The 27940-nt window shown below is 43.1% G+C and overlaps 1 protein-coding gene across 1 annotated transcript; it reads right to left on the reverse strand.

Moving 5' to 3' along the window:
• Nucleotides 1-652: 652 nt before the first annotated feature.
• Nucleotides 653-27833, reverse strand: smg9 (SMG9 nonsense mediated mRNA decay factor). The gene is made up of 13 exons (XM_056286352.1): nt 27391-27833; nt 20468-20542; nt 20143-20377; nt 19911-20008; nt 19616-19728; nt 15606-15717; nt 13409-13504; nt 13128-13213; nt 4070-4176; nt 3878-3985; nt 2788-2913; nt 2479-2623; nt 653-1307 (listed from the first exon to the last, which is right to left on the reverse strand). Exons 1-13 carry the CDS (start codon nt 27535-27537, stop codon nt 1229-1231), a joined length of 1527 nt encoding a protein of 508 aa, XP_056142327.1. The 5' UTR covers nt 27538-27833; the 3' UTR covers nt 653-1228.
• Between the last annotated feature and the right edge of the window lie 107 nt (nt 27834-27940).

Below are 27940 nucleotides of genomic sequence, written 5' to 3' on the forward strand. Positions count from 1 at the left end.
AGCTAGGGGGGCTGCTTGATGTTGAGCCAAGTAAACATCAGTGTCTATGTCAGACCCTGTTCTTCCCTCAGCTTCTAGCTCTGCTTCTGCAGGGGGTGCATTAAGCACCGCTTGGGCCTTGACACATGCTTAACGAGTTTCTTTCTGGGCCTGGTGGACCGTTCAGCTAGCTGGAGCCTACAGGCACACTCCTCTAGCGACTTATTGGTGAGCTTGAGCTCACAACACAGGATACAGTTCCTTATGTCTAGTCTGTTGCAACTAGCGCTTAGGTACCATCAAGTCTTTGACTTTATGGTACCACGTCTGCTCTGACATGAACAGTCCTTTGGGACTTCACAAGTACTTGTCTTTTTTCTTATTACTTTCGAATCAACTGAATTGCTCATAAGCAGACAAGGGATCCAACTGTCAACATGTCAACACATTATTCACTTACGACTTAATTATTGACTCATCTAAGATTTCAGCTTTTCAGGTTTAAAGAATTTTAAGTAAGATTTGTTCAGACATTGTGACTTGTTGTAACAAGACTAGTAAAAAAAAAAAGTTATATAACTACATGAAATAGGGGTTAAATACTTAAGTACATCCTGAAAATGTTCCGAAGACAACCTTCATCATGACCAAAATCAAGTTAATGGTGATTAACTTCAGCCTTGCCCTCAAAGATATTAGAGGAGTAAAAATGAAAAGGAACCACAAAAATTTAAATCTCTGAAATGTTCCTTTTATTTCATCAAATTAACAAGGTACAACGTGTTGATGTTCAATAGTTGTAAGAAACAAAAAAAAACAAAACAAAAAACTATTACAGGGGTGTTGCAACTTTCTCTCAGAAAACATTTCTCCACAAAACAAGTATACTAGGACAGTTGTTAGCACATCTGAAATCAATGATGGCTCTCAAAAAATATTTACATATTTTGGTTACATTATGTACATGTGACGGTTGTCCCTTCTGGTGCAGAGTAGGCTTTTATTACTCAACGCCCACATATTTGATATGTAGTAATCAAGCAATCTTTTACAATTAGAGCAAGCTCAGTTCTGTCTGCTCAGCATATTCCTCATGGTGTCCTGGGCAATGTCCATTTTTTTACCACCAAATGGGATTCGATGACACTGTTCAGCTAGTCCCTCCCACGATACGGAAGTGACTTTGTCCAACCTCAGAGCTTCCTGTCTCTCAGTGTGACTCTTTTCTGGAGCGCCTTGACAGTACTCACTAGGACAACAGGCGGCTGTATTCAGAGAGGGCTGAGGACTTTTTCACCCCATCCCAGATGCGCGCTGCATAGTGAAACCTGCAACAACAGCAAAATTAGATTAGATAATACTAGATTGGATTAGAGTTCACCAGATTATTGAAACCATGCTTGCCAGGCATACTGTCGACAAGATAGCTAGCTAACCAATACTAGTATTTATAACTAAAAAAAACTGAATATGGTAAAGAGAATTATGTTGTATATAATTTGTCTAAAAAGCAAAGATCTCTATGTGCCCAGCTGTGTATGTATATGTTGATCTAGAGGAAGAAAAGCAGATTTTTCCAATGTGCTGTCTAAATGATACAGAAAATGACGTGCATTTTGTTTTCTACTGTCCTTTTTATTGTGAATGGTGCGATGCTTTGTTTAGCAAGATAAAAATAGATACTGATTTTGTAAATATGGATGACGCACAAAGACCGAGTTGGCTATTCACATATGAAACATAAACTAGCCAGTTATCTGGGGAAAGCCTGGGAGAAGAGGAAAAAAGCTCTTTATCGAGATAATCTGTAGATATGTAACAGTTCTTTACGTGAACAGCTCATCTGAATTTTTTTATTTTGTTTGCGTTTCTTTTCTTTTACTTTTTCCACATCTTTTGTATGTGCAATACCAGAAGATGTACGTTTTGTAAACAGTGGTGTCCTGTAAGCCCAATTGGGATGGGCCAAACATTTGGCATGTCACGGGGGGGCTAATTAAGTAATTACTTAAACAAACAAACAAACAAATACATACATAAATAAATGCATGAGAAAGAAAGAAAGAAACAAACAAAGCTAGCGGGCAGAAACTCTTGCATGCACACACACAACTGAAATTTTAAAGCCCAACTGCAAAGGTTCTGCCTGCATTTTTTTAATTGGTAAATAAATCTTCAAGAGTTTGCATTAGCTTTAACAAAAATATAATTTCATGTAATTTTCCAAAGCCTAGAAATTGTATTTTAAAATTTACTGACTATTGCATGTTTTTCATGACAATATGAACCACGATTAGGTCAGTTATGGCTAAAATGTATTGAAACTGGATAATAGTTTAACCTTTATGCATTTTAATAAACACTTAAGTGTGAGACACGATGAACAAAGATTTTTTTTTCCATGACTCCATAAATCTGTTGTGCGCTAGCAACTCATGTTAGACAGGATATAAAACAAAGGGGTTGGAAGGAGGAGTTATTTCTTTGTAGTTCCTTTACCAGTTCTTCTCAGTAAGGATGGTGTGTGACAGCTGACACCGGGGCATGGCCAGTATTTGGGTGCGGAGCTTGGAAACCATAGAGGAGAATGTAGGATGTCCTCTGTATCCCGGCAGCAATGAGAAGAGTGGGGAGGACCCAGACCCTAAATGTTGTGCAACAGTCACAAACATGTTTTTGAATGAATTACAAGGGGAAAAAATCAAATGACTGACTTCTAACCTTATGCAATAAACCAGAAAAAAAAATTGCACTTCATGTCAGATGGGCTGAGCTGGGTCTTGGCAACACTTGAAAAATTGCTGTTACCTGCTTTGGTCAGAACATCCTCCCCTTCATTCTCCTGCACAGGCAGCAGGAACATGTTAACCTCTGTCTCCAGATAGTCTTTCCCCAGCCCAGGGAAAATACTGCAGTCAAGCATGGACAGCGTTCCTGAAAGCAGGCATCAAATACAATAAAGGATGAGCACATGGTACGTCGTGATGCCTGACACAATTTGAGGTAAGCATCTCTTCCAGTAATCAAGAAATAAATCCAACCCTGGGGAGAAAAAAAAACGGGGGGGAGGGGGTAAATCCAACCCTGATAAGATCCATGCCATTTATGTTAGATCCTAGCAACGACCATCCCTGAACCGAGGGGGGTGGAGGTGGGGGGGGGCGTGCTAAGAGTACATCTGTCGCCATCTTACAATGCTGTGATTGCAAACACTCCCAAATCCTCTGTGAATAGTACACATGGCCACTGAAACTCTAGTTAATGGTCACGCCCATATTTGGTCGTTAGTTTCGGTCGTTATGATAACTGTTGTTTAAGGGTGGGGATACTTGCAGTCAGTTTAGACTGAAGATGTCACTTCGTTGAGTGATGAAACATATCTGTCAATAAATATCGTGTGACTAATTTTTTTTTTCACATGGTGATGGTGGTCACGTGGCTCGGGTCCTGGGCTGCGCCGGTGGCATCTGGACACTGCTTGGCATCCTCCTCATTATATTTGTCATACATTTTATAATTCCATTATAGTTCTGTTATCCTCTTTCAATGTTGTTTTGTGTAAATTGTGTAAACACAACATCCATTGCACACTGTCCGTCTTGGGAGGGAGATCCTTCCTCTGTTGCTCTCCCTGAGGTTTCTTCCTATTTTTTCCCCCAGTTAAAGGTTTTTTTAGGGAGCTGTTCCTTATCCGATGCGAGGGTCTAAGGACAGGATGCTGTGCTGCTAAAGCCCCTTGAGGCAAATTTGTAATTTGTGATATTGGGTTATACAAATATAATCGACTTGACCTCATTTTTGTTTTATGGATTAGGGTACATGTCAAATGAATACCACACAACATGTTAATCTGGTATGTAAATCATGTAATGAGTAGTAAAAAAGGAGACCTTCTGACCTTTGTATCGAAGATGAGAGTGGGCCATCAATTTGTCCACCACAAAATGCATGTTTTTCAGATTCCTGGGACAAAATTCATCTCGCCTGGCTTTGTTGTGCAGGAAGACTAAATGGAGAAGGGGGGGGGGCATTTATCTTCAGTACACTGATCATGTTGATGTGTGTGTGTGTTTATGCATTGAGAGTTTACCTATATGGGGATAGTACTCAGCTCCATCATCATTGCCTGACGACCCTGTGTTGTCATGGCTTGTTGAAGGGGTAGAAGGCTTCAGCATCTCAGCAGTCTGAAGGAATCTAACCAGAGACATGAATATGAGGATATTTAGCCTGTTCTTTTTTTCAGTCTGCTACTTTTTATTTTTTGCCAAATGGATGAATGGAAATCCACTACGCTATTGAGTTTGCTACTATAGCATCATCAAAACTATTAAATCCTTATCAAGGAGTTAAAAGGACATTGAATCATTTTGTTTTGACATTCAAGTGTGTCTACTGCTACTCAACTCATTCCTTTGCTATTCACATTTACACACTGTTCACAGACTCTAATTACTGGAATGAAAATTAAGATTTGGGAGACTGACTGGGACAATTTATGGCATCTTGAACAAGACTAGGTTAAAACCTAGTGTATGGCTGGACCACGACTACATTTATTAAATAGCTGTTTTCGCACGACTGTGTTTAAAAAGCAGCTGTTTTGACATCGGTTCCGTGAACAGCTGATGACGCAATAGAAAACTGTTCGCGCCGATTCATTTTGAAAGAGCGACGGCTAATGGGGAAACCCCCAACTCGGTCGTCTGACCAATGGTTAAACTCCACAACTCACTCAGGGCACTCACTCAGTCACTCACCCATGAGCAGCAACCACATGTGTGGGGGCTGGCCCTGCTGTTGCGGTCCAGCCAAAAATACAGCCGTCAGTCTATATCACTGTCAGCTTAAAATTAAATCACATGTGTAGCTATATGTGCATAGGGCATGAACACATGCTTATCCAGACTTACTGAGAAATTTTAGGACTTCAATATCTGAAAATTATCAAATATATTTCCCATGTTTCCAACCTCACCAGACATTGAGATAGAAGATGGCGCCGTATTATGGCGACTCGCTACGAGCTAATCTCGCTTTGTAATTGCATCCTCAAGAAGGCACATCATATATTAATTTATTATTCTATTCTTTTAACTTATATGAATTTTTGCCCTTCGCCTGGTCCTCGTGTGAGTCTGCATGCAGGGCCACATGAGGGTGACAGTGTGCATCTCTTGCCCATGAACTGATCTGTCTGTTGTCTCTGACATAGTGATGATTGCCGCTTGTCTGGGAGTTTGTGTATGTCTGGGTAGACTGTAAGAACTGAGTTGCCCTTCTGGGATAAATAAAGTTGTCTGAATCTGAATAAAGTTGAAATTGAACATCCATAGATACTACCCAGTGGACTATATTGATGCTGCTGACCTGTCATTGCTGAGGAATGTAATGTGATAAATTATTTTTCTCTGTAGGGAAATACCTTTTGCATACAGGCCCCCAGGAAATTCAAAGCGCAGGGTCAGCTATGGAACAGCACTTCTGGGGCTTGTGGGGATTCAGTGTCTTATTCAAAGAGTTCACTGGGGTGGATGCTGTTATGAGTGGCCCAAAGGGCCCTCAGAGGAACACTGCCTCTTAGTCTGCTTACTCTTGCCCAAGTCCTGATACCAAGGTCAGACTCAAAATCTGATATACATACAATCATTTGTCAGTTTATTAGGTACACTTTTCTAGTAAATTGTTGCGCCCCCCTTTGCCTTCAGAACGACATCAATTCATCCGGGCATGGATTTTACAAGATGCTTGATGCATTGTGCAGGAATGTTGTACCATGCTTAAATGATTTTGTTGCGCAGTTGCTGCAGTTTGGATGGCTGAACATTCTTGCTGTCAGCAGCCCTTTCCACCTCACCCCAAAAATGCTTAATAGGGTTGAGATCCGGGAACTGTGCAGGTCACTGAAGCAATGACACAATGTCATGTTCCTGGAACCATTCGGTGACAATATGTGCCTTGTGACATAGTGCATTATCATGCTGGAAGTGTCCGAGTGTGGATAAACTGTATGAAGGGTTGAACTTGGTTAGCAAGGATGCTCAGCTACACCGTGCTGTTCAGATTTTCCTCAGTGGGTATCAGGGGCTCTAATGTGTGCTAGGGAAGCATTCCCCACACCATCACACTGCCACCACGAGCCTGTACTGTTGACACTAAAAACGATGGCTCCATGGACTCATGTTTCTTATGCCAAATTATGATACTTCCATTAGGATGATGAAAGACTTTCCCGACTAGACTACTTTTCTCCACTCATCAGCAGTCCAGTTTTGATCCTCCTGTGCTCACTCAAGATGCTCTTACTTATTCTTAGCTGACAGCAGCCGCACCTGTTAGGGTCTTTGGCTGTTGTAGCCCATTTGAGACAAAGTCTGATAAGTGGTGCATGCTCATACTGAGGGGATATTCTGCACACCAATACTGAATTTGGATTTGATTTTCCTAGTTGCGGCCCCGTCTGTAATCTTGCACAACATTTTAGTCAATTTCCTTCGACGCTTCTGATCCACAAGCTGTTTTTGTCCACTGAATTGCCAATCACGGGTAGTTTTCTAGTTTTTGCACCATCATCAGTAAAACTTTGAAATGCTTGTGCGTGAAAAGCACAGGACGACAGCCATCTGGAAGAGGCTACTAGAACTGGCACGCCTAGCGCCAACTATCATGCCACATTCAAAGTCACTAAGGTCCCTCGTTTTGCCCATTCCAATGCTCAGTTGAACACCAACTGACGCTAGAAATGCTGGTCTGCTTGGTTAATACCACACATCGCAGTCACCTAACATATGTTGTGTTGGAATTTCCATTTTGTGTGAAGGCAGGGGGTTTACCTAATAAACTGGCAATTCAGCATACATAATGTCATGACAACTAAAAGAGCTAGAGATAGATATGAGCCACCGCAAAAGTAACTGTAATCAAATACAACAATAGACAATAATAATAGACAATAAGCTTATGTGGGCTGATCAACCTAATAATTAAATAGATATTTATTAAGTTATAACCAGGAATCATCCGGTAGGATAAACTAGTTGAATCTTTGACCTACAGACGTTCTCATTCATTTCTTTAGGAATTTGTTCTCTTACTCCTTGTATTGCTTAACTTCAATTAATATATATGTAAATATATAAAACAAACTTTTAGATCTTTTTTTTTTACCTTTTCTCCCCAATTGTATTAGGCCAATTACCCCACTCTTCTGAGCCGTCCCGGTCACTGTTCCACCCCCTCTGCCGATCCGGGAAGGGCTGCAGACTACCACATGCCTCCTCCGATACATGTGGAGTCACCAGCCGCTTCTTTTCACCTGACAGTGAAGAGTTTCACCAGGAGGACGTAGCACGAGGGAGGATCATGCTATGTCCCCCACCCGAGCAGGCGCCCTGACCGACCAGAGGAGGCGCTAGTGCAGCAACCAGGACACATACCCACATCCCACTGGCAGACACAGCCAATTGTGTCTGTAGGGACACCCGACCAAGCCAGAGGTAACACGGAGATTCGAACCGCCTTCCCCATGTTGGTAGGCAACGGAATAGGTCGCCACGCCACCCGGACCCCCTTAGAGCTCTCTTTAAGTGGTGTCTTACAAGGTATTACTTTGTAGGAGTTGGGAAATTATCGAGTCAACCAATTCTCTCTTTGGCTGCCGTTGCTGTTTAGTCACACACATCACATAGACAACAAAGTGACTCCAGTCGGGGTGTAAAAAACGGGGGAAACAGGTGTGTGCCCAATTACCTAATGGATGAAGTTCACCAGGTGGCAATAATATACTGGGCATGAAGAATGGAGCCAGTAATCATAACACTGTGTACAAAACTGGTTTCTGTGAATTATCTGCCTGAGTCCATACACAGCCCGCTATACACGTCCCCCAGAATTCACAAAAACCTGAAAAAGACAGAAAAACTCAACGGGTCGGAGCCCGAATCACCCACCCGGCCCGGCCTTGTATTATTGGGGCCGGGCCTCTGCCGGAGGAGTCTTAGGGGCCTTGAACTGGCGTGAGAGCAAAGCAGGAGGGCACCCCCGTCACAGGGGTTGAGCCAGCTCAACAGGCCGGTCCAAATCCAGGTGAGTCAGTGTAAGGCTCACCTGGCTTGTTGCCGATGTCCACTATGAAGGCCTTGCCCCCGGCCTCCAGGACACGAAACGGGCTATCATAGGGCGGTCAAAGGGGTTCACAGTGGACATCATGGCGGACAAACACATGCCCTGCTGACGGCAGGCTTGCCGGAACGTGAGCCTGTGGAAGGCCATGTTGTGATGTGGGGACTGGCGTGAAGACTCTGGCATTGTCCAGGAGCATGATCCACTGTTGGGCTGCAGACCAAGGAGCCGTGGCATTGGGGACAAAAGCCCCGGGAATCCGCAGCGGCTGGCCATAAACCAGCTCTGCAGACGAGGATTGGAGATCCTCCTTCGGGGCTGTCCTGAGCCCCAACATGACCCACGGGAGCCTGTTGACCCAGCCACTGTCCTTGGGGCCAGCCCAAAGAGCAGCCTTCATGGAGCGGTGGAACCTCTCACACAACCCAGCTTGACACCCAGGCTTTCTGCGACTGTATTCCACAGCTCGGATGGGAACTGGGAGCCCTGGGTCGGAAGAGACGTCAGATGGGGCAACGAACCGGGCGACCCAAGTCCCAAGGAACGCCTGTGCCACCTCGGTGGACATCATCAATGACAGCGGAATGGCTTCTGGCCACCAGATGGTCCTGTCCACCATGGCGAGAAAGTGTGTGAACCCGTGAGGGGAAGACAGGGGCCCCACCAGGTCCACATTGACATGGTCGAACCTCCTTTCAGGTACCGAGAACTGCTCCAAGGGTGCTTTGGTGTAACGGTGCATCTTAAGAGTGCTGTACTTCTGCTCATTGGGGCGCAGCTGCCGGCTTAAGACAAAAGCGAGCGGCTGCCTGTCCATTCTGGGCTACTGTAGAAACATGGCGGGCTCCATGGAAGAGGACCTACTTCCCTATGTAGATATGAGGGGCTCATTCTAAGCTAATGAAAACACAACAATTCATAGTTTCAGGTGATAACACACTAATGAAAACATAGTTATGAATATTATATTTCATTTCTGCCAATAAAACCCCCGAAAACCTACACACTGGTCCTTTAAATTTCGAGTGTTCAGCAGTTCTGCAAAATATTGTCACTACCACACAGAGGAGACACAGAAGTAAGATACACAAAGCAAATACAATCTCTTTGGGAAAGAATGAAAGCAGGCCTCCCTGGCGTCTTACTTTTTCATTTCAAGGACCTTTATGGCCAAAATTGAAATGTTTGACAATAAAATGAAAACACGCACATGACATGCAAAGCCTCTAACCCATGTGCATGCTCACACATACGTAGAGATTTTCCAAACATTTGTTTTCCATAAGCCTCAATCATATTATTACATTAGTGGCCTTATGAAAAAGAAAAAGCCAAATATCCTCTCTAGCTACAAGTCAGAATTCTCAAAATTCCTAAGGGGAGGTGAACTTCTAAGTTGCTGCGAACCCTTCGTAGGAGCTGCTCTTTTTTTTTTTCCTCATGTGTATCTGGACGGTGAGCACATAGGGCCCTGAACCCCAAATAGTGGCCCGCAGGCCCATTGGCACTAACGCACCTGTCACAACATGTGAAATAAAGTGCGCAACACGTGAAATAAAGTGTGCTGCTCTACTTTATTTTGATCTCAACCCACACCGTACACTTCACCTATGCCGTAAAGCGTGCGTTGATGTAAGACGTGCTCAGCGCTCTCTACGGTCCTTGACTAGACACAGCCACTCACCAGCTAAGTCACAGATAATCAATAACTGTCCTAAACTGAGAACATGGCCTGCGCGAAAAAGCGAAAAATCGACCAGGAAAACCATCAGTTCAAATCTGACTGGACTGATCAGTTTTGTTTTATTTTAGCGGGCCACGCCAATGCCAAACTGACATGCTTGATATGCATGCAGACCGTAGCTGTCTGCACAGCAGATGATCTCAAGCGGCACTTCAACACTATGCATGCTGCAGGTTTTAATGCCAACGACCCTGCAAAATCAGACCACGCAAACAAAAAATAGCAAATATGATAACATCATACAAGCACTCTGTTTCTACGATCTGTAAATCAACATCGGCACAAGAGAGTGCAACAGCTGATGACTCCATATGTATCGAAGGAGGCATGCGGTAGTCTACTGCCCTCCCCGGATTGGCAGAGGGGGCGGAGCAGTGACCGGGTAGGCTCGGAAGAGTGGGGTAATTGGCCAGATACAATTAGGGAGAAAAAGGGGGGGGGGATAAGAGAGTGCAACAGCTTCATCATTATATGTTTCATGGAATCTTGCTAAAGCTAAGAAGCCATTCACTAAAGCTGAGTTTATTAAAACGTACCATTGATATGGTTGGCAAAGTTTTAAATCATGATGAGAAAAAAAAAACGGTTGTGGAGCTATTAAAGCAGGTGCCATTGCTGGCTAACATGGAAACAAGAAGAGCAGAACTTTTAGTGGGGGAGTGTTTTTCCAATCTATTCACCGATTTGAACAAAGCAGAAGCCATATATCACTAGCCATAGACTCATCCCATGACCGAACTGATATGGAAAAGCTATACGTGTTCACAAGATTTTTTGATGGGAAGACCTTTCAGGTAGAGTTAGGTTTTTTGCTTCCTCTGCCTGGGTACACAACTGGGGAAACCATCTTTAATGAATTAACAGTTCTTTGAGAAGAATGGCTTGGATGTGAGCAAAATTGTGCCCGCTGTCACCGATGGGCCTCCGTCAATGATGGGACAACACGAGGGCTTGGTAAGCAGGCTTGCCGCTGTTAACCCAGCACTCTTAGCATTTCATTACATTATTCACAAATCAGTGTTGTGCACTAAACTGTGTGGGGAAATGAAAGAGGCGATGGATCCTGTGACGAGACTTTTAAATTTTGTTCGTGAGAGTTGTAGTCTGCAACATCGCCTTTTCAGAGCACTGCTGGAGGAAATGTCAGTGGAACACAAGGATCTTTTGCTTCATAGTGGTGTTCACTGGCTGAGCAAAGGTTGTATGTTGGAGAGAGTGTGAGACCTGTGTGATGAGCTTGAGTCATTTTTATCTGGACTGTGGAGCCAAAAAGCCCAAGAATATCAGAGGTTTTTAAGTGACAATAAGGTGATGGCATATGTTATTTTTTGTGACATCATATCTCATCTAAATCACCTTAATCTAAAATTACAAGGCAAGAACCATACTGTTGCAGACATGTACAAGGCAGTTGAAGCTTTCTGGTCAAAGCTGAACCTTTTGGAGAGAGATATTCATGGGAAAAATTGGCACTTTCCACATCTGCGGGAGCATTGCGAGAAGAACGACATGCAGAAGGATCCATCAATGAAGGATTTTGTGACAAGCCTGGTAGAAAACTTCAAGGAATGATTTGAAAGCTCTCCTAAACTCTCAGGTGATATCTTCCACTTGCTGAGACGGCTGTTCTCCGTTTTGGCTGACGGCCAGTGGACTGCAGAGGCCAAAAGGCTGGTACCTTTCATAGATAAGGCAACTCTTCAGATGGAGGTCTTGGAGATGAGAACATCTGATTTGCTCAAAGCACAACACAAGCACATTGGGGTGAGTGAGTGACTTTTGGATCAATGTGGTTCCCCAAGCTCGATTCAAAACATGTGAGCTATTGCAATGCTCCTACTCACGAGTTTCCCCTCCACGTACATATGTGAGTCATTGTTTTCTTCAATGAACTCGATCAAGAACCAGGAAAGAAACAGCCACTCCAATGCATATCTTGGCCAGTGCCTCAGACTTGCCACGACAGAATACAGGCCCGACAGCAGAAGGATTGCCTCATCCTGTCGCTCTCAATTTCTCTCACTGATTTGTGAATGAACGTCCATTTCTTTTTGTCCATAATTAAATGGTTGGTTTTGGACTTATTTTAGTTCAAGAGTGCATTCTTTTTTTCTTGTGTGACCCTCAACACAGGCTTTAAGAATCCCAGGCCTAAATTACTACCACAACTACTACCACAACTACTACTACAACTACTACTACTAATAATAATAATAATCGTAATAGCAGCAACAACAACATCTGCACATAAAACAACTTCCTCAGATGTTTTGGCCCTTGGCTTGGTATGCATGACAAGATTTGGCCCTTGGGGAAAACTGATTGGGGAACCCTGAGATAGGGGATTGTTTCATTAGGTTTTGAAGCCAACGGGTATTTCAACCTGCAGGGGGCGACAAGAATGTTGGCAAACGAGGCATTTCTCCATTGATCATATCATAAGGTGGTGAAACTTTGCAATTAAAATGTTTTTGTTTTCCTTTCATCTGAAATTAAGATAATCATATTTTTTTCAGAATAACCAAACAGTCATTTGTTGCCGAGAAAAACTAAATTATTTTTAGAAAATTCATATTTACCATGAGGGCCCACGTGGAGAACAATGTTTGAGTGAATTTCATAATATAAGTCCCCAAAATTGTGCATGAAGATCCCCCTGTGGATTTGTTTTGCTGATGCCAAACGTATAATAATTCACTATTGAATCCCACACCTGGACTTTGCTGTTAACTATTTGCTGCACTTCAATGTGCATCTTCCACATGAAATATTTTCTAATATTCCAATTTAACTCATTTTTTGTCATGATGTAAACTGTAAATCATATGCTATATATGATTATAAAAATACAAATTTAGCAATGATTATTCGACTATATAGGCTATAGGTAGCCTATGATTTTTTTTAAGCTATAGCATTATTTGCTTGCACATAAAGTATGTACATAAAGTGAGGTAACATCTGATTTCTATGGTACACCTTGTCAAGGACTCTTAATGTGACAGGCAGTATGACTCAATACAACAAGATGCAGCCATTAAGGATGAAATAAAACCTTGTTGTGTTTCTAGTCCCATTTTCATTCTAGCTGTAGCAGATTTTCTCCTAGAATCCTATTGATATTTACTCAAAATAACCAATCACCATCTTAGATTTCTCAAAAAAATAAATATAACTGCTTCAAGGCAGACCAGTAGCAACAAATTAAGTCATTGCTTCCAGGTTTTAATAGGATTTCTATGTGTGCACATTGTAGGGCTGTGGCAGGTGGACAGCTACCTACCTATACAGGTTTATGTCAGTGAACCAGTCTTGTACTACTATGACCACATGGCACACTGTGAACAGGAAGGCAGTGATCTGAAGAGACTGTTGATGACATCAAAAATAGATGGCAAGTTAGTGGTTCTCTAGAATTACATTTCATGTTGGCACAAGTGCACAAGAGCAATAGAAAAAAAGAAAGAAAAGGGTTTAGAGAACACAAAGGAGACGTCGCTTTCCACATGCTGGTTACTTTCTTCAAGTCAGCTAAACAATGCCCTCTACAGGCTACCCACTGACCTGCATCTCTACATATGTGTGAGGGAGGTTATACTCTGGAGGCAACTTCCGATCGTTGTTGATGAGATGGTCCAAAATGGAGGGGCCGAGGACAGGCTGTAGAAAATAAGAAAACAGAACTGAGTAACACAACGTGTGGCTTGAATATGAACCCACCTTTGGCCAGATACAGGCACTGAAAAAGTACACAAGTGACATAAAATCTAGTAATGTGAAAATTCTCATTATTGTCAAGAGCTGCAATAGCTAGTTTCAATGTTTTACCTCAGATCCTTACAGGACTTGATGGTAATATCTTTAATGGAAGCACATGTTCCCATATTTTCATAAATCCAGAAGCACAAAGAGAAATTTAGGAGCATATTTACAAATTCAAAATAACAGGCTTTGTTAATTAGGTCTTTGTTGTTTGTTTTAATTGATAAACTTCAACTTGTTCTTTCACAGAGTCTGCTATTTGACAAATCAATTTCGCACATCGCTTATTGTTATCACTTTCTTGTAGACAATCAAGTGAGGCAAAGCGTAGCCTCAATTTTACTGCTCTCGTCTGGAGCAGCTTTAACTGTGGAAGCGGCAGGTAGGCTGGCCAAGCATCCCACTTTATTTTGTACTGCACAGCAATTTGACCCACATATTGAGACAATATCCTGTATTTTGAAAATAAATAACATAAGTAAATGTTTTTTCCAATTCAAACATTAATTCGTCAGTTTTGATTATTATCCAATAACAATCTCTGGAATTCTCTGCATGAACTTCTCCACTCTCACATATCGAAGTGTTGGATCGGTTGTAACGCTCTTCGGTCAAAAAACATCCAAAAGGCAGGCACAAAGTCGCAGACCACTAATGATTTACCACTGCTCATGCCGAAAGCAATCCATTTTACAATCTGTTATTAAAGCATATGTTGTTGTGCACTGATGCACAACAGTTACACAGACTGTGTAACTGCAGGCAGGAAATAAATGTGTCTAATTAAGCCTAATACATATTATGTCAAAGTTCTACGCTTTTTGCATTGGTAAATGGCTCCAGCATCCTCGTGACCCTGAAAGCAGGATAAACGGTTTGGATAATGGATGGATGCATGGATGGACATTAAAAATCTGTCATGCGAAATCTTGACCTTTGTACTGCATTTGGACCATTTGCATCTGGTCATCATAGCAGCAGTTTGTTCGTCCTCGCCGTTTCTGTTGATCATCACTCTCACCCTTTTCTGTTATAGCCACTGCTCTTTTGTTTCCCATTTCCTCCACACCACAACAAAAATCATTATTTTTCATAATAACCTTGTTTTCCTTCATCCGTTTTACGCTGTCCAACTAGCTCTCATCTTTGCGTTTTAAATTTCCCTCCCTGCAGCGCCACTTGTACTTTAAAAACTGAGTGGCGAGCGCCTTAGTTTCTGTTGCAAGTATTTTTTGCTATCCCTATAGAGCTGTGTGGAAAAAAAAGGAAAAACTACAGTTCACCTTTACATTTAATTTACATTTCATTTCAACACGTACAGAAGCTCATGCTTTTTTTCCTTAGTTGCGCATGTCTATTTTTGGGGAACAAATACAAGTAAAATGCTTGCACTACCAAGCCCTGCCTTGGAAAAACACCATTAAAGTGATAGTTGAATCAAAATCCAACTTTTCCTGTTGTTAATCGAGGTAAGAAGTGTGGATGTGATCGATGAGACAAATGGTAGCCCTAAAATCACATTTACCCTTTTCTCCGCCTCCCCCCCGCTTCCTTGCTAGTTCGAATTGAAGTTGGTTTTGTTGAGATTTTATTATCAATCTTGCTAGCTGTATTGCCATCCATCTATTTATCTATCTGTCTATCTATCTATGTCACCAATGAATTTCTCATTTTTCTACGGCAAGCGGTTTAGCCCCAGTGTTTAGCCCACCCAGCCACACCCACCCTGAATTTCAGTAGCCAATAGCTATGAAATCATAAAACCACACCTACCACACCGGTTGTAATTCGTAAACCACACCGGTTGTAATTCGAATCATCCGTGTTAAAAATGTGCTCAGAAACAGCATGAAACTATCTCTTTAAATACTTTCCACCACATTTCAGACACTATCTAACATTCTAACAGGATATTAACATTTGGGAAACCATTGAGAGATCTCATCGCATCATATCCGAAGAAAGGAAAAGAGATGCTCAAGCAATACTTGATTCTTACCTGTGTATCCAAGAAAATGACTCTTTCCTGTGTGATGTAGAAATCAATCCCGCTGGTCTGGTTTCCTCCTCTCTCCTTGATTTCTTGAGTCTGGGCCCTAAACACATACCCCCTGTGAAAACAAAAACAAAAAAACTGTTACAAACAGTTCATGCTACCCTCCCCACCTAATTCATCGATTCTGTCACAGCAAGGACAAAAGTTATGTCTATTTCCATGAGGACACAATAACTCAACATTTCCATTTTCAGCTTTTTTCACAGGTTTACATCATTCATCTGATTTAACTGATGAAACAAGTGAAAATGGTTGTTTACAACATCTGTTACAGTCAAGACACAGCGTAGAGGTTATTACACCATAGCATTTGGCAGTACAGTTATGAGGGAAAAGATGCACAGGCCAACAATTTTAAGCATCATGTACAGACGTGCTCAAATTTGCTGGTACCCTTGCAACTCACTGAAATAATGCTCCGTTCCTCCTGAAAAGTGATGATGTTAAAAGTGATTTTGTCAAATGTACACTTGCATGCTTTTGGCATGTCATGGAATAAAGCAAAGAGTCTGTGAAAAGAGATGAATTATTGCTTATTCTGCAAAGATATTCTAAAATGACTTGGACATATTTGTTGGTACCCCTCCCACAAAAAAAAACAAAGAATGCACAATTTTCTCTGAAATAACTCGTAACTGACAAAAGTAATTGGCGTCCACCATTGTTTATTTCATATTTCATAGAAATCACCTAGCTTTTGACTTTTTTTTCAACGTAATATTGTAAATAAAACAATTTTTTCCATGCCATTTTCCTTTATGGGACCCTTAAACTAATATTTTGTTGCACAACCTTTAGAGGTAATCACTGCAATCAAATGTTTTCTGCAGCTCTCAGTGAGACGTCTTCATGAGCAAACAGCTCCAGCTGTCTCAGGTTTGACGGGTGTTTTCTCCATACTGCAGGTTTCAGCTCTTTACATAGACGTTCGATGGGCTTCAGATCAGGAGTCATAGAGGGCCACTTCAGAAGAGTCATGTTTTGTTCTTACCCATTCTTGAGTCATTATCCTGTTAGAGGACCCATGAGCTGTGACTGAGACAGAGCTTTCTGACACCGGCAGTTTACTTTTCGCTCCAGGATGCCTTGATAGTCTTGAGATGCCATTGTGCCCTGCACAGATTTAAGGTACCCTGTGTCAGGCGCAGCAAAGTAGCCCCCAAACTTAACAGAGCCTCCTCCATGTTTCACTGTAGGTATATTTTCTTTGAAAGCTTCATTTTTTTCATCTGTGAACACAGGCCTGATGTGACTCGCCAAAAAGCTCCAGTTTTGACTCATCTGGTCAAAAGACATTCTCCCAGAAGGATTGTGGCTTGTCGATATGCATGTTAGAAAATCCCAGTCTGGCTTTTTTATGTTTTTCTTTCAAAAGTGGAGTCCTCCTGGGTCTTCTCCCAAGGAGCTCATTTTCACTCAAAAAGTGATGGATATTGCGATCAGAAACCAACGTACCTTCACTTTGGAGTTCAGCTTGTAGCTCTTTGGCAGTTATCCTTGGTTCTTTTTCTACCATTTGCACTATCCTTCTGTTCCATCTGGGGGTCGATTGTCCTCTTGCGGCTGCGCCCGAGGAGGTTGGCTACAGTTCCATGGACCTTAAATTCCTTAATAATATTTGCAACTGTTGTCACAGGAACATAAAGCTGTTTGGAGATGGTCTTGTAGCATTTACCTTTACCATGTGTGTCTATAATTTTCTTTCTGATCTCCTCAGACAACTCTTTCCTTCTCTCTCTGGTCCATGTTCAGTGTGGTGCAACACAATGATACCAAACAGCACAGTGACTGCTTTTCTCCATTTAAATAGGCTGGATAACTGATTAGATCACAAGATTGGAGACATATGTACTACTAATTAAAGAAACTAATTATAACTAACATCCAATTATTTATTATTTTTTCTAAGGGGTACCAACAAATGTGTCCAGCCAATTTTAGAATACCTTTGTAGGAAAAGCAATCATTCACCTCTTTTCCTGGCTTCTTTGCTTTATTCTATGACATACCAAAGGCATGCAAGTACACATGATAAAACAGCTTTTAACTTCATCACTTTTCAGGGGGAATGAAGCGTTATTTCAGTCAGCTGTAAGGGAACCAAGTTTGAGCACGTCTGTATATAAAGTCGAGGCCAACGTAATCTCATTAATAGTCTACTTGTGAAGAGCAGTGTGTCTCTCAGTTAAATAATTGTGCAGTACAAACAGGTGTACAAACCTCTCCAAACATTTTTCTTTCTCAAATAAGAACCTGAGCATTTGGGTGCTATATTCTGCAAGTATGTAGTAACTTGAATTCATTCAATCTCACCCACTTGAAGGAACGCAAGCCTCAACAAAACATTGACTGTAAGCACACAGGAGATCAATTAAAGATTTCCAATGGAGTTTTTGACCACTATTGGCACTATAGCGCACAGTAAGTAAAGCAGATCCCAATATTGTTTGTGTCACATGTTCTTCTAGCATGCACTCAAGGACACACATACACATGCACATGCACATGCACGGGGATGATGCGTTATGCATTGCTGTGGACATAAGACATAAAACACAAGGAAGAGAAAAAATGAAAAAGACAGCACGAAGATGACAAGAATGACTGCATTATTTTACTGAGGTTAGTCTTGACAATTTACTGGGCAACAGCCAATGTTACTAAATTATGTGCTTTTGAGAATTTAACATAGCCTCTAGCCATTCTGAAGTTTGTTTGTTTTCGTTTTTTTTGCTGGACTTTCTTCTCCCCAATTATACCAGGGCAATTACCCCACTCTTTGAGCCATCCCGGTCACTGCTCCATCAGGGATCGGGGGAGGGCTGCAGACTACCACATGCCTCCTCCAATACAACTGGGGTCACCAGCCGGTTCTTTTCACCTGACAGTGAGGAGTTTCACCAGGGGGACGTAGCACGTGGGAGGATCCCGCTATTCCCCCCAGTTCCCCCTCGAACAGGCGCCCCGACCGACCAGAGGGGTCGCTAGTGCAGCAACCAGGACACATACCCACATCCGACTTCCCACCTGCATACACGGCCAATTGTGTCTGTGGGGACGCCCGACCAAGCCAGAGGTAACAGGGATTCAAACTGGCGATCCCTGTGTCAGTAGACAATGTAAAAGACCGCTAAGCTACCCGGATGCCCTATCCATTCTGAAGTTTTAATATGCATTTTGATCTTAAAAATAAACAAAATTAATGCTAAATAGGCTAAATTTTGATATTCTTTGTTTTTGATTGAGATGGCTTGAATGTGTAGAGGAGAGATGCTGGGTATATCAGTAGAATGATGCTGAATATGGAGCTGCCAGGGAAGAGGAAAAGAAGAAGGCCAAAGAAGAGGTTTATTGATGTGGTGAGGGAGGACATGCAGGTGGCTGGTGTGACAGAGGAAGATACAGAGGACAGGAAGAGATGGAAACGGATGATCCGCTGTGGCGACCCCTAACGGGAGCAGCCAAAAGTAGTAGAGAATGCTAAATAGGCTAATTTGCATACTGTGAACAATAACCATCAGATGGCATTAGCTAGCCAGATTAGATTGATAACTTTTCACTCCCTCGGCTGAAAACATCTTGTTATTAGTTACATGCAAAATTGCCTGGTTTTACTGCTAACACTTGGTCATGTCAATGAAATTAAAAGGCGAGAATATTTGAATAATGTTTCACCCAATTTGACAGTTGGTGGATATAACTGCTGCCATAGCCACCAATAAAACGAGAGGATCGCAAGCAGATGTAAAGAATGCCGCTTTCAAAAAAATTACTAAAAAAAGGCTTTAAGAATATTTTAACAGGTAGAAAATGCATTCAACTTGTTTGTTAGGCTTCAAAAACACACACAACGTGTATTTTTTGAGAAACTTAGAATTTAAACAAAACAAAGTCGTTTTAAAAGGAAAACTCCACTGGATTTCTTTAACTGCGTCCCGCCCTAGTAACGCTACCTTTGGTCTTCCTCAGATGTGTTTGCGGATAACAGTGACATGATGGTGGATTTCCCAGCTCCTTGAAGGCCAATGACTCCAACCACTAACATATCTGTCTGGTCCCTCAGATACTAGAACACACATCACAACATCACTGTTTTTTCACAGTTTCTATCTGAAGCTTTGACTAATTTCTGAATTGAAAATAAAATTCATTTTCGGGTATCACATGGCCTTCAGGCAATAATCCCTGAGGTAAATTTACCGCTCGAACATATGATACATCACTCAGATTAATTACCTAATAACTCACCTCCATGGCGCTGTCACACCAATTCATCTGATCGTCCACCAGCTTGATGCTGTGCTTCATTTTCTCCAGAGGTAGGAGTTTACTTTGACCAATCACAGCTATGTGCCACATAGACAGATTTCAGAAGTACATTTTAGTTTTCGTCAGCTGTTATTTTACCGCCACATTATTTTAGTAGCCAATGGCTCAACTAAAAAAAAAAACATTACTTGTAAAAATAATGTTAACTTACGGTCTACAGCACTGCTCGATGCAGAAGCACCCATGCCTCGGTTCTGGATCTGGTATACTGGCTGGGTAGGACGCTGTCCCTCCCTCTCCAACTTTGAAGACCCAGCACCAGAGGGTACAGGGGTCACCTCTGGAGGTATGCCTGGCTTTCCACCATCCTCTCTGGCTTTGATTAGCATGATGGGCTTCTCAAGGACAGGGGCTCCACTGACAGGCACATTTTGAGATGGCTTGGACTACAAAGAAAGATCCAAGGGCACAAGTCAGGAGAAAATGCTTAACATGGGATAGACAATATTAAGCAAATATCTCATAAGACTACATACCCTTTCACCAGGGGGTTTTGCCAGTATGATAGGTGTTTTCTGAAGGACTGGTCCTGGGGGATCCTCGCTCCCATCCTAATTCAAGGTAGGCCAATAGTAAGTCCTGACTTGTGAGTTGTAAAAGTGGCATCGACAGCATAATAAACAAGAAATTGCATCCCTGCCTCCCACCACCTTACCCAGGTCCACATGCTCCCTCAACAGTGCCTATAAAAACATTCATACCCATTATTTGAGCCTTATCCTAAACAGAGTTTGTTTCATCCACTACACATTTTTGTATATATTTAGTATATTGTGAATGGTTTTCTTTGTAAATCTCTTTTTCCATGTATAATTCTTTGTTTTTAATCTTGTTGTGCACATATATTAACCACCTATCTCAGCTCTACAATTACCCATAATCCCCGTGACCCTGAGTAAGGATAAGCGGTTTGGCTAATGAATGAATAAATACGCTCAACACATTCACTCCTTTAACCACCCCACCCCAACCACCAGGATTCACACACACACGCACACATACAGAATAGAAAGTCTACAGACCCCTGTTAAAATGACAGGTTTTTGTGATGTAAAAAAATGAAACCAAGATAAATCATGTCAAAACTTTTCCGAATCTTTTTGAAACTGCAACCTATAAAAATAAAGTGAAAAACAATCAAACATTTTAGGGGAAATAAAATACAAAACTTACAATAGCCTGGATGCATAAGTGTGCACACCCCCAAACTAATACTTTGTTGAAGCATCTTTTGCTTTTATTACAGTACTCAAGTCTTTTTGGGTAAGAGTCTGTCAGCTTGGTACAGCTTGACTTGGCAATATTTTCCCACTTTTCCTCGCGAAAAGGTTCTAGATCCATCAAATTGCGAGGCCATCCCCTGTGTACAGCCGTCTTCAGGTCACCCCAAAGATTTTCAGTTGGATTCAGGTCTGGGCTCTGGCTGGGCCATTCCATAATGTTGATCTTCTTTTAGTGAAGCCATTCCTTCGTTGATTTGGATGTATGCTTTGGGTTGTTGTCGTGCTGAAAGGTGAAATTTCTCTTCATCTTCAGCTTTCTAGCAGATGCTTGAAGTTTTTGTGCCAAAATCAACTGGTATTTGGAGCTATTCATGATTCCTCCACCTTAACTAAAGCCCCAGTTCTGTCTGAAGAAAAAGTAGCCCCAAAGCACGATGCTGCCACCACTACGCTTCTCCATGGGTATGGTGTTCTCTTGGTGATGTGCTGTGTTGTTTTTGTGCCAAACATACCTTTTGGAATTATGGCCAAAAAGTTCAGTCTTGGTCTCATCAAGCCAAAACATATTTTTCCATATGGCTTTGAGAGAGCGGTTGTATCTTTTTACAAAATTTAGATGGGCTTGGATGTTTGTTTTTTTTTCATGTGAAAAGGCTTCCGTCTTGCCACCCTACCCCATAGCAGCTCCTTGGACATCCAGGTAGCGTAGCAGTCTATTCTGCTGCCCATCAACACGGGGATCACCGGTTCGAATCCCCGTGTTACCTCTGGCTTGGTCAGGCATCCCTACAGACACAATTAGCCGTGTCTGCGGGGGGGATGCCAGATGAGGGTATGTGTCCTGGTTGCTGCACTAGCACCTCCTCTGGTCGGTCGGGGTGCTCGTTCGGGGGGTGGGGGGGTAGCATGATCCTCCCATGCGCTACATCCGCCTGACCAAACTTCTCATTGTCAGGTGAAAAGAAGCGGCTGGCAACTCCACATGTATCAGAGGAGGCATGTGGTAGTCTGCAGCCTTCCCCGGATCGGCAGATGGGGTAGAGCAGTGACTGGGACAGCTCGGAAGAGTGGGGTAATTGGCCGAATACAGTTGGGGAGAAAAGGGGGGGGGGGCCCAAAAAGAAATTCCTGCAGCTCCTTTAATGTTGCCGTAGGCCTCTTGGCAGCCTCCCTGACCAGTTTTCTCCTTTTCTTCTCATCAATTTTGGAGGGACATCCCGTTCTTGGTAATGTAACTGTTGTGCCATATTTTCTCCACTTGTTGATGATTGTCTTCTCACTGTGTTTCATGTTATATCTAATGCCTTGGAAATTCTTTTGTACCTCTCTCCTGATCAATACCTTTCAACAATGACATCCCATTCATGCTTTGTAAGCTGTTTGTGGACCATGGCTTCTGCAGTTGGATGGAACCAAGAAGATGCCAGGAAAATCCTACAGCAACAGCTGAACTTTATTTGGGGTTAATCATAGTCACTTTAATTGATGGCAGGAGCATACCAACTATTTAACTACTATTTAACATGAGTTTGAATGTGATTGGTTAATTTTGAACACAGTCACATCCCCAATTAATAGAGAATTGCACTCAGAGTGCAGATCTCCACCAGGTGAATGTACCTCCCCTTCTCCAGTGCTCAAACTCGGCGACAAGCCCTTATTTCCCTAACCCTAACCCTAACCCTACTGGGAGAAGGGAAATACATGCACACACAGGCAGAAAAAAAAGTGTTTTTCCTGTCATTATAAGACTTCTGTGCAGCGCCCACGTCGACCGAATGGAAAATATGGAAGAAGCTCAATATAAAAAAACTACCTAATAAAAACGTTTTGCCTGTCAGTCTGTGAATGCGCAGCCCCCTAGGCGGACCCTAAAAAGAAAGCGACCAAGTCTGACATGAAATGACAAGAGATCATAATTTCAAAGCCATTATTACAAGATGTCAAATATATTTAACCATCACAATTTTCACGACATAAAATGAATGAAGGTGAATGGCTGCTCTACTGATTGACTTTCATCCAGTTTAAAGCGATAAAACGGCAAGAAAACATAGCTCAGTCATGGGAAATGTTTTATTGTAGCTACTGAGATGATTTCCAACTGTGACTGATTAATCCTACTCTTGAAATTGTATTTTTATAGCAGAGTTTCAACATCAGAGACTATGGCACTTCCATATGGCGGCGAGGTGAATAAGGCGAATTATTTTTGGTTCATCTAGTGTTCCTTCAGTTCTCATTTGCTGAGATCAGCAGTGAATGATGTGCTGGCTTGCAAAATAAGATCGACTTCTTATTTACTTTCAAGACTCATAACCAAACACATAATCTTCTTCTTGCTCATTTTTATAAATAAAATCTTTATAAATAAATCTTTCCCACAGTGTAACAGCTAGAGCTCATCCAGATTATCCACAACATTCAAGTATCTCCTGGCAGCATCCAACACTATCTTGATTCTTTCCAACTTCCCCTTCATTTCACCAGCACAATTTATGACCATGGCAATGAATGCCAAAAATCCTTTCTTGTCCATGCCGATATTCTGGTCAGCCCCATTCCTTTTCTATGCCGGTTCTTTTTGCACTTCCATCATATTGACATTTCTCTCCATCTGCTTAGCAGCTTTGGCATACAACAATCCCCTTTCTATTCTCATCTTATTCACTTTCTTGTTCTTAATTCGTTTTGGACACTGTGCTGACCCCGTATCATGATTTCTCTTGCAGTGCAGGCACTTTGCTCTCTCCTCCTAAACTTTACGTCTTGGTAAGTGCTCAAAAATCTAGGTAAGGAAAGCCCAGAAAGTTGAATCCGTTCATCTGGACACAACGTTTAGTAGGAGAAACGTTTCATCACTCATCTAAATGACTTCATCAATCTCAGCTGACTGCAGCTGTCCCCAACAGTTCCCTCCCTCCCCCCATTCACTCTCTAGCTCGCTCGACCAACGCCGCTTTCCATCGCTGCCTGCTCTGAGTCAACCGTGCGCATGCACAACTCACATCTACAGCTGAGTCAGATCGGGCAGCGATAGTGTCAAAACCAAAACATTATGTATTCTGTACAGTTTGTAGAGCATCAGAACATGTTGGGGATGGGAGAAGGACAACTGCAAAGCAGAGGAGTGTAAAGTTGAGAATCCCAGAAAGTTGAATCAGTTCATCTGGACACGTTTAGTGGGGGAAACGTTTCATCACTCATCTAAGTGACTTTTTCAGTGTCAGCTGACTGCAGATATCCCCAACCTTATAAACAGCATAGTTGCATGACAACCAAAACCGGCACAGTTGCGTCACAATCGAAACCATTGATCGGTTTCATATGCAAATTGCTGTGACCATTAGTTAAGAGTTAATATGGCCACGTGTACTTTTCACAGAGGATTGAGGTTGCTTTCAAACCCAAAAACAGAAATTTGTCCACCCCAAGGACGGAGTTAGCCGGCATATAACAGAGCAATATAGTGTACACTGATAAGTGACAGGAGGATTGCCATGAATTGTACATTGGGAAACCAAACAGACTCTGGTAAGGAGGATAGCACAACACAGAAAAGCTATCTCGTCAGGCCAGGACTCCACAATCTACACCCATCTACAGGCCAGTGGCCATTCTTTCAAGGATGAGGATGTGCACATCCTTGATAGGGAGGAAAGCTGATTTGGAGTCAAAAAGGCCACCTATGTGAAGAGGGAACAACCATCCCTGAACCAAGGAGGAGGGGGGCTAAGAGCACATCTGTTGCCATCTTACAATGCTGTGATTACAACTATTCCCCATTCCTCTGTGAAAAGTACACATAGCCATTTCAACCCTAACTAATGGTCATGGCAATTTGCATATGAAACCGATCACTGGTTTCAGTTGTGATGCAACTATGCTGTTTATAAGGTTGGGGATACCTGCAGTCAGCTGAGACTGAAAAAGTCACTTAGCTGAGTGATGAAACAAGTGCAACTGGACTTGGTATATATCCGTGAAGACGTTTTGCCTCTCATCCAAGAGGCGAAACGTCTTCAAGGATATATACCAAGTCCAGTTGCACTTGATTCAACTCCTTTGGATAACCATGACCTGGATGAATGAGAACATTCACAGACATGAGTGATGAAACGTTTCTCCCATTAAACGTTGTGTCCAGATGAACCGATTCAACTTTCTGGGATTCTCAACTTTACACTCCTCCACTTTGTGGTTGTCTTTCTCACACCTCCCACATCTTCTGACTCCCCTACAAACCGCAACGGATACATAATGTTTTGGTTTTAACACTATCGCTGCCTGATGTGGCGCAACCGTAGATGTGAGTCGCGCATGCGCACAGTTGACTCAGGGTGGGCGGCGACGGAAAGTAGCGTTGGTCGAGCGAGCTAAAGAGTGAATGAGAGGGAACAGCGATAACGAGAACAAAGTTTTTAATCACCTCAAGAGAGAGGTTCTTCATCATAGTCCTAACTGTGCATGACATTTTTAGGCTGACAGGTCGAGTAGTCTGTGATATTCGCTGCAGACACACATGCACGCACGCATGCATGCATAACCCCCTCTAGGAAATAATAAAAGGGTGTGTACACATATGCAGCCTGGTTATTGTAAATTTTCTATTTTTTCCCTACATTTTTTCCTGATTGTTTCTCACTTTATTTTTCTCTCTTTAAGATGTATTTCTGATCTTTCCCTTTTTCTCTCAATTTAGTGGCCAATCGATCCCTATTTTAGTTCGAACACCCACCCTCGTACTGCGTGCGTTCGCCAGCTGCATCTCTCCGGCCGGCAGTCTCGAAGGAGACGCCTGGAAGTGACGAGGCGACTCCAGGCCGAACCACTTGCTTTTTCCGACACACAGAGACGCATCATGTGACGAACACAAGCCGACTCCGCCCCCCTCCCGAAGACAGCGTTGCCAATTATTGCTGCTTCATCGAGTCCGGCCATAGTCGGATCTGACGAGACCGGGGCGCGAACCCCGGTCCCCAATGGGCAACTGCGTCGACACAAAGCCGATGCTTAGACCGCTACACCACCGCGGACCCCCACTTTATTTTTTATAATGGTAAAATGCTAAATGCTTTTCTAGTCTACTGACCACTCAAAGCACTTCACAACGTATGCCTCGCGTTAATCCATTCATATACTGATGGCGAAGGCTGCCATGCAAGAAGCCAACCTGCTCATCAGGAGTAGTCAGGGGTTCAGTGTCTTGCTCAAGGATACTTCGACGCACTCTCTGAAGGAGCCGGGGAACGAGCCAGCAACCTTCCGATTACTAGACGACCCGCTTTACCTCCTGAGCCATGCCGCTCAAGATTTTTTTTAACTACTTTTATTAATCCATCCATCCATTATCCGAACCGCTTATCCTACTCTCAGGGTCGCGGTGATGCTGGAGCCTATCCCAGCAGTCATTGGGCTGCAGGCGGGGAGACACCCTGGACAGGCCGCCAGGCCATCACACAGGGCGGACATCCACACACACACGTTCATCCCCGTGGGGCAATTCTTTCTCTGCATTTAACCCATCCTAGCTGTGTAGGAGCAGTGGGCAGCCGCAGGGACACAGTGTATTAACCCTAACATGCATGTCTTTGTGGTTATAGGTTGCATTTAAAAAAAAACAGAATTCCCTCATCCATCCATTAGCTGAACCGCTTATCCTGTTCTCAGGGATGCTGGAGCCCTATTCCAGCAGTCATTGGCCAGCAGGTGGGGAGACACCCTGGACGGGCCGCCGAGCCATCACAGGGCCCACACGCACACACTGGAGCTCCCCGAGGAAACCCACACACGGGGAGAACATGCAAGCTCCACGCAGAGGACGACCCACCAAGGTTGGACTACCCGGGGCTCGAACCCAGGACCTTCTTGCTGTGAGGCGACCGCGCTGACCACTGCGCCACCGTGCCGCCCAGATGACGACATGATATATCTTGGCTTCATTTTTTACATCACAAAACCAACCATTTTACCAGGGGTGTGGTGTGGACGTGTATTTAACGTGGATGTATACATGATGCATTTGTATATTCCCTGGATCTTTCTTACTCTATGTAGCGTTATATTTTTATGTGTTTTCTTTATCTGCTCTCGTTCAGGGAACATTGCATTTCATGCACGAAATGTGCCATATAAATAAAACTCAATAATGGCCTGATTGCTGAAGTTATATTTACCCGTCGTTCCCTGGGTTGATATTCCCGATCCCTACTGGGACCAGACAGATTTTGCCCCGGAGGACCTGTGTCCCTGTCTCCCCGGCGTCGTCTTCTCCTTCGTCCTTGTCCGTACATCCCAGGCTGACTGTGGCCAGACTCCGACATGCTGCCGCCCACCAAATACTGCCTTGGCTAAAACAAGTGGCGGCTAACACAAGCAGTGCCGGTTAGCTAGCGAGCATCGGCGTCGCAAACCGTGGCGTGTCTGCGGAAAACGGCGCCGTCGAGCTCACTGCGCTCGAAGCGACAGCTAACAACTCTGCGGCCAAAAGGCTTTGCGCCACTGTCGTTGTTTTGTGACTCCCGACGACAGCGCTCAACTCTTCGTTTCACTTCTATTTCTAAAAACACGCACCGATGGTCACGACAACGCGCGCCGGGTAAATGCGCGCTTGTTTGGCATCTCGGCATTGCCCGCATGAGCGGACTCTTCTTCTTCCGTCTTGTTGGTTTTTTAATTGGCGGTTGGCATCCGAAATGTCGCGTTACCGCCACCTACTGAAACGTA

The sequence above is a fragment of the Lampris incognitus genome, chromosome 9, assembly GCF_029633865.1.
Source record: "Lampris incognitus isolate fLamInc1 chromosome 9, fLamInc1.hap2, whole genome shotgun sequence".
Lineage (NCBI taxonomy): Eukaryota > Metazoa > Chordata > Actinopteri > Lampriformes > Lampridae > Lampris > Lampris incognitus.

Coding starts and splice junctions, on each gene's coding strand:
- smg9 (XM_056286352.1), bottom strand. CDS start 27,537: ATGTCGGAGTCTGGCCACAGTCAGCCTGGGATGTACGGACAAGGACGA. Junction 4,177..13,127: donor ACTGACATAAACCTGTATAG/GTAGGTAGCTGT, acceptor GTCTCTGGTTAG/ATTCCTTCAGACTGCTGAGA. Junction 3,986..4,069: donor TGAGTACTATCCCCATATAG/GTAAACTCTCAA, acceptor TTCTCCATTTAG/TCTTCCTGCACAACAAAGCC.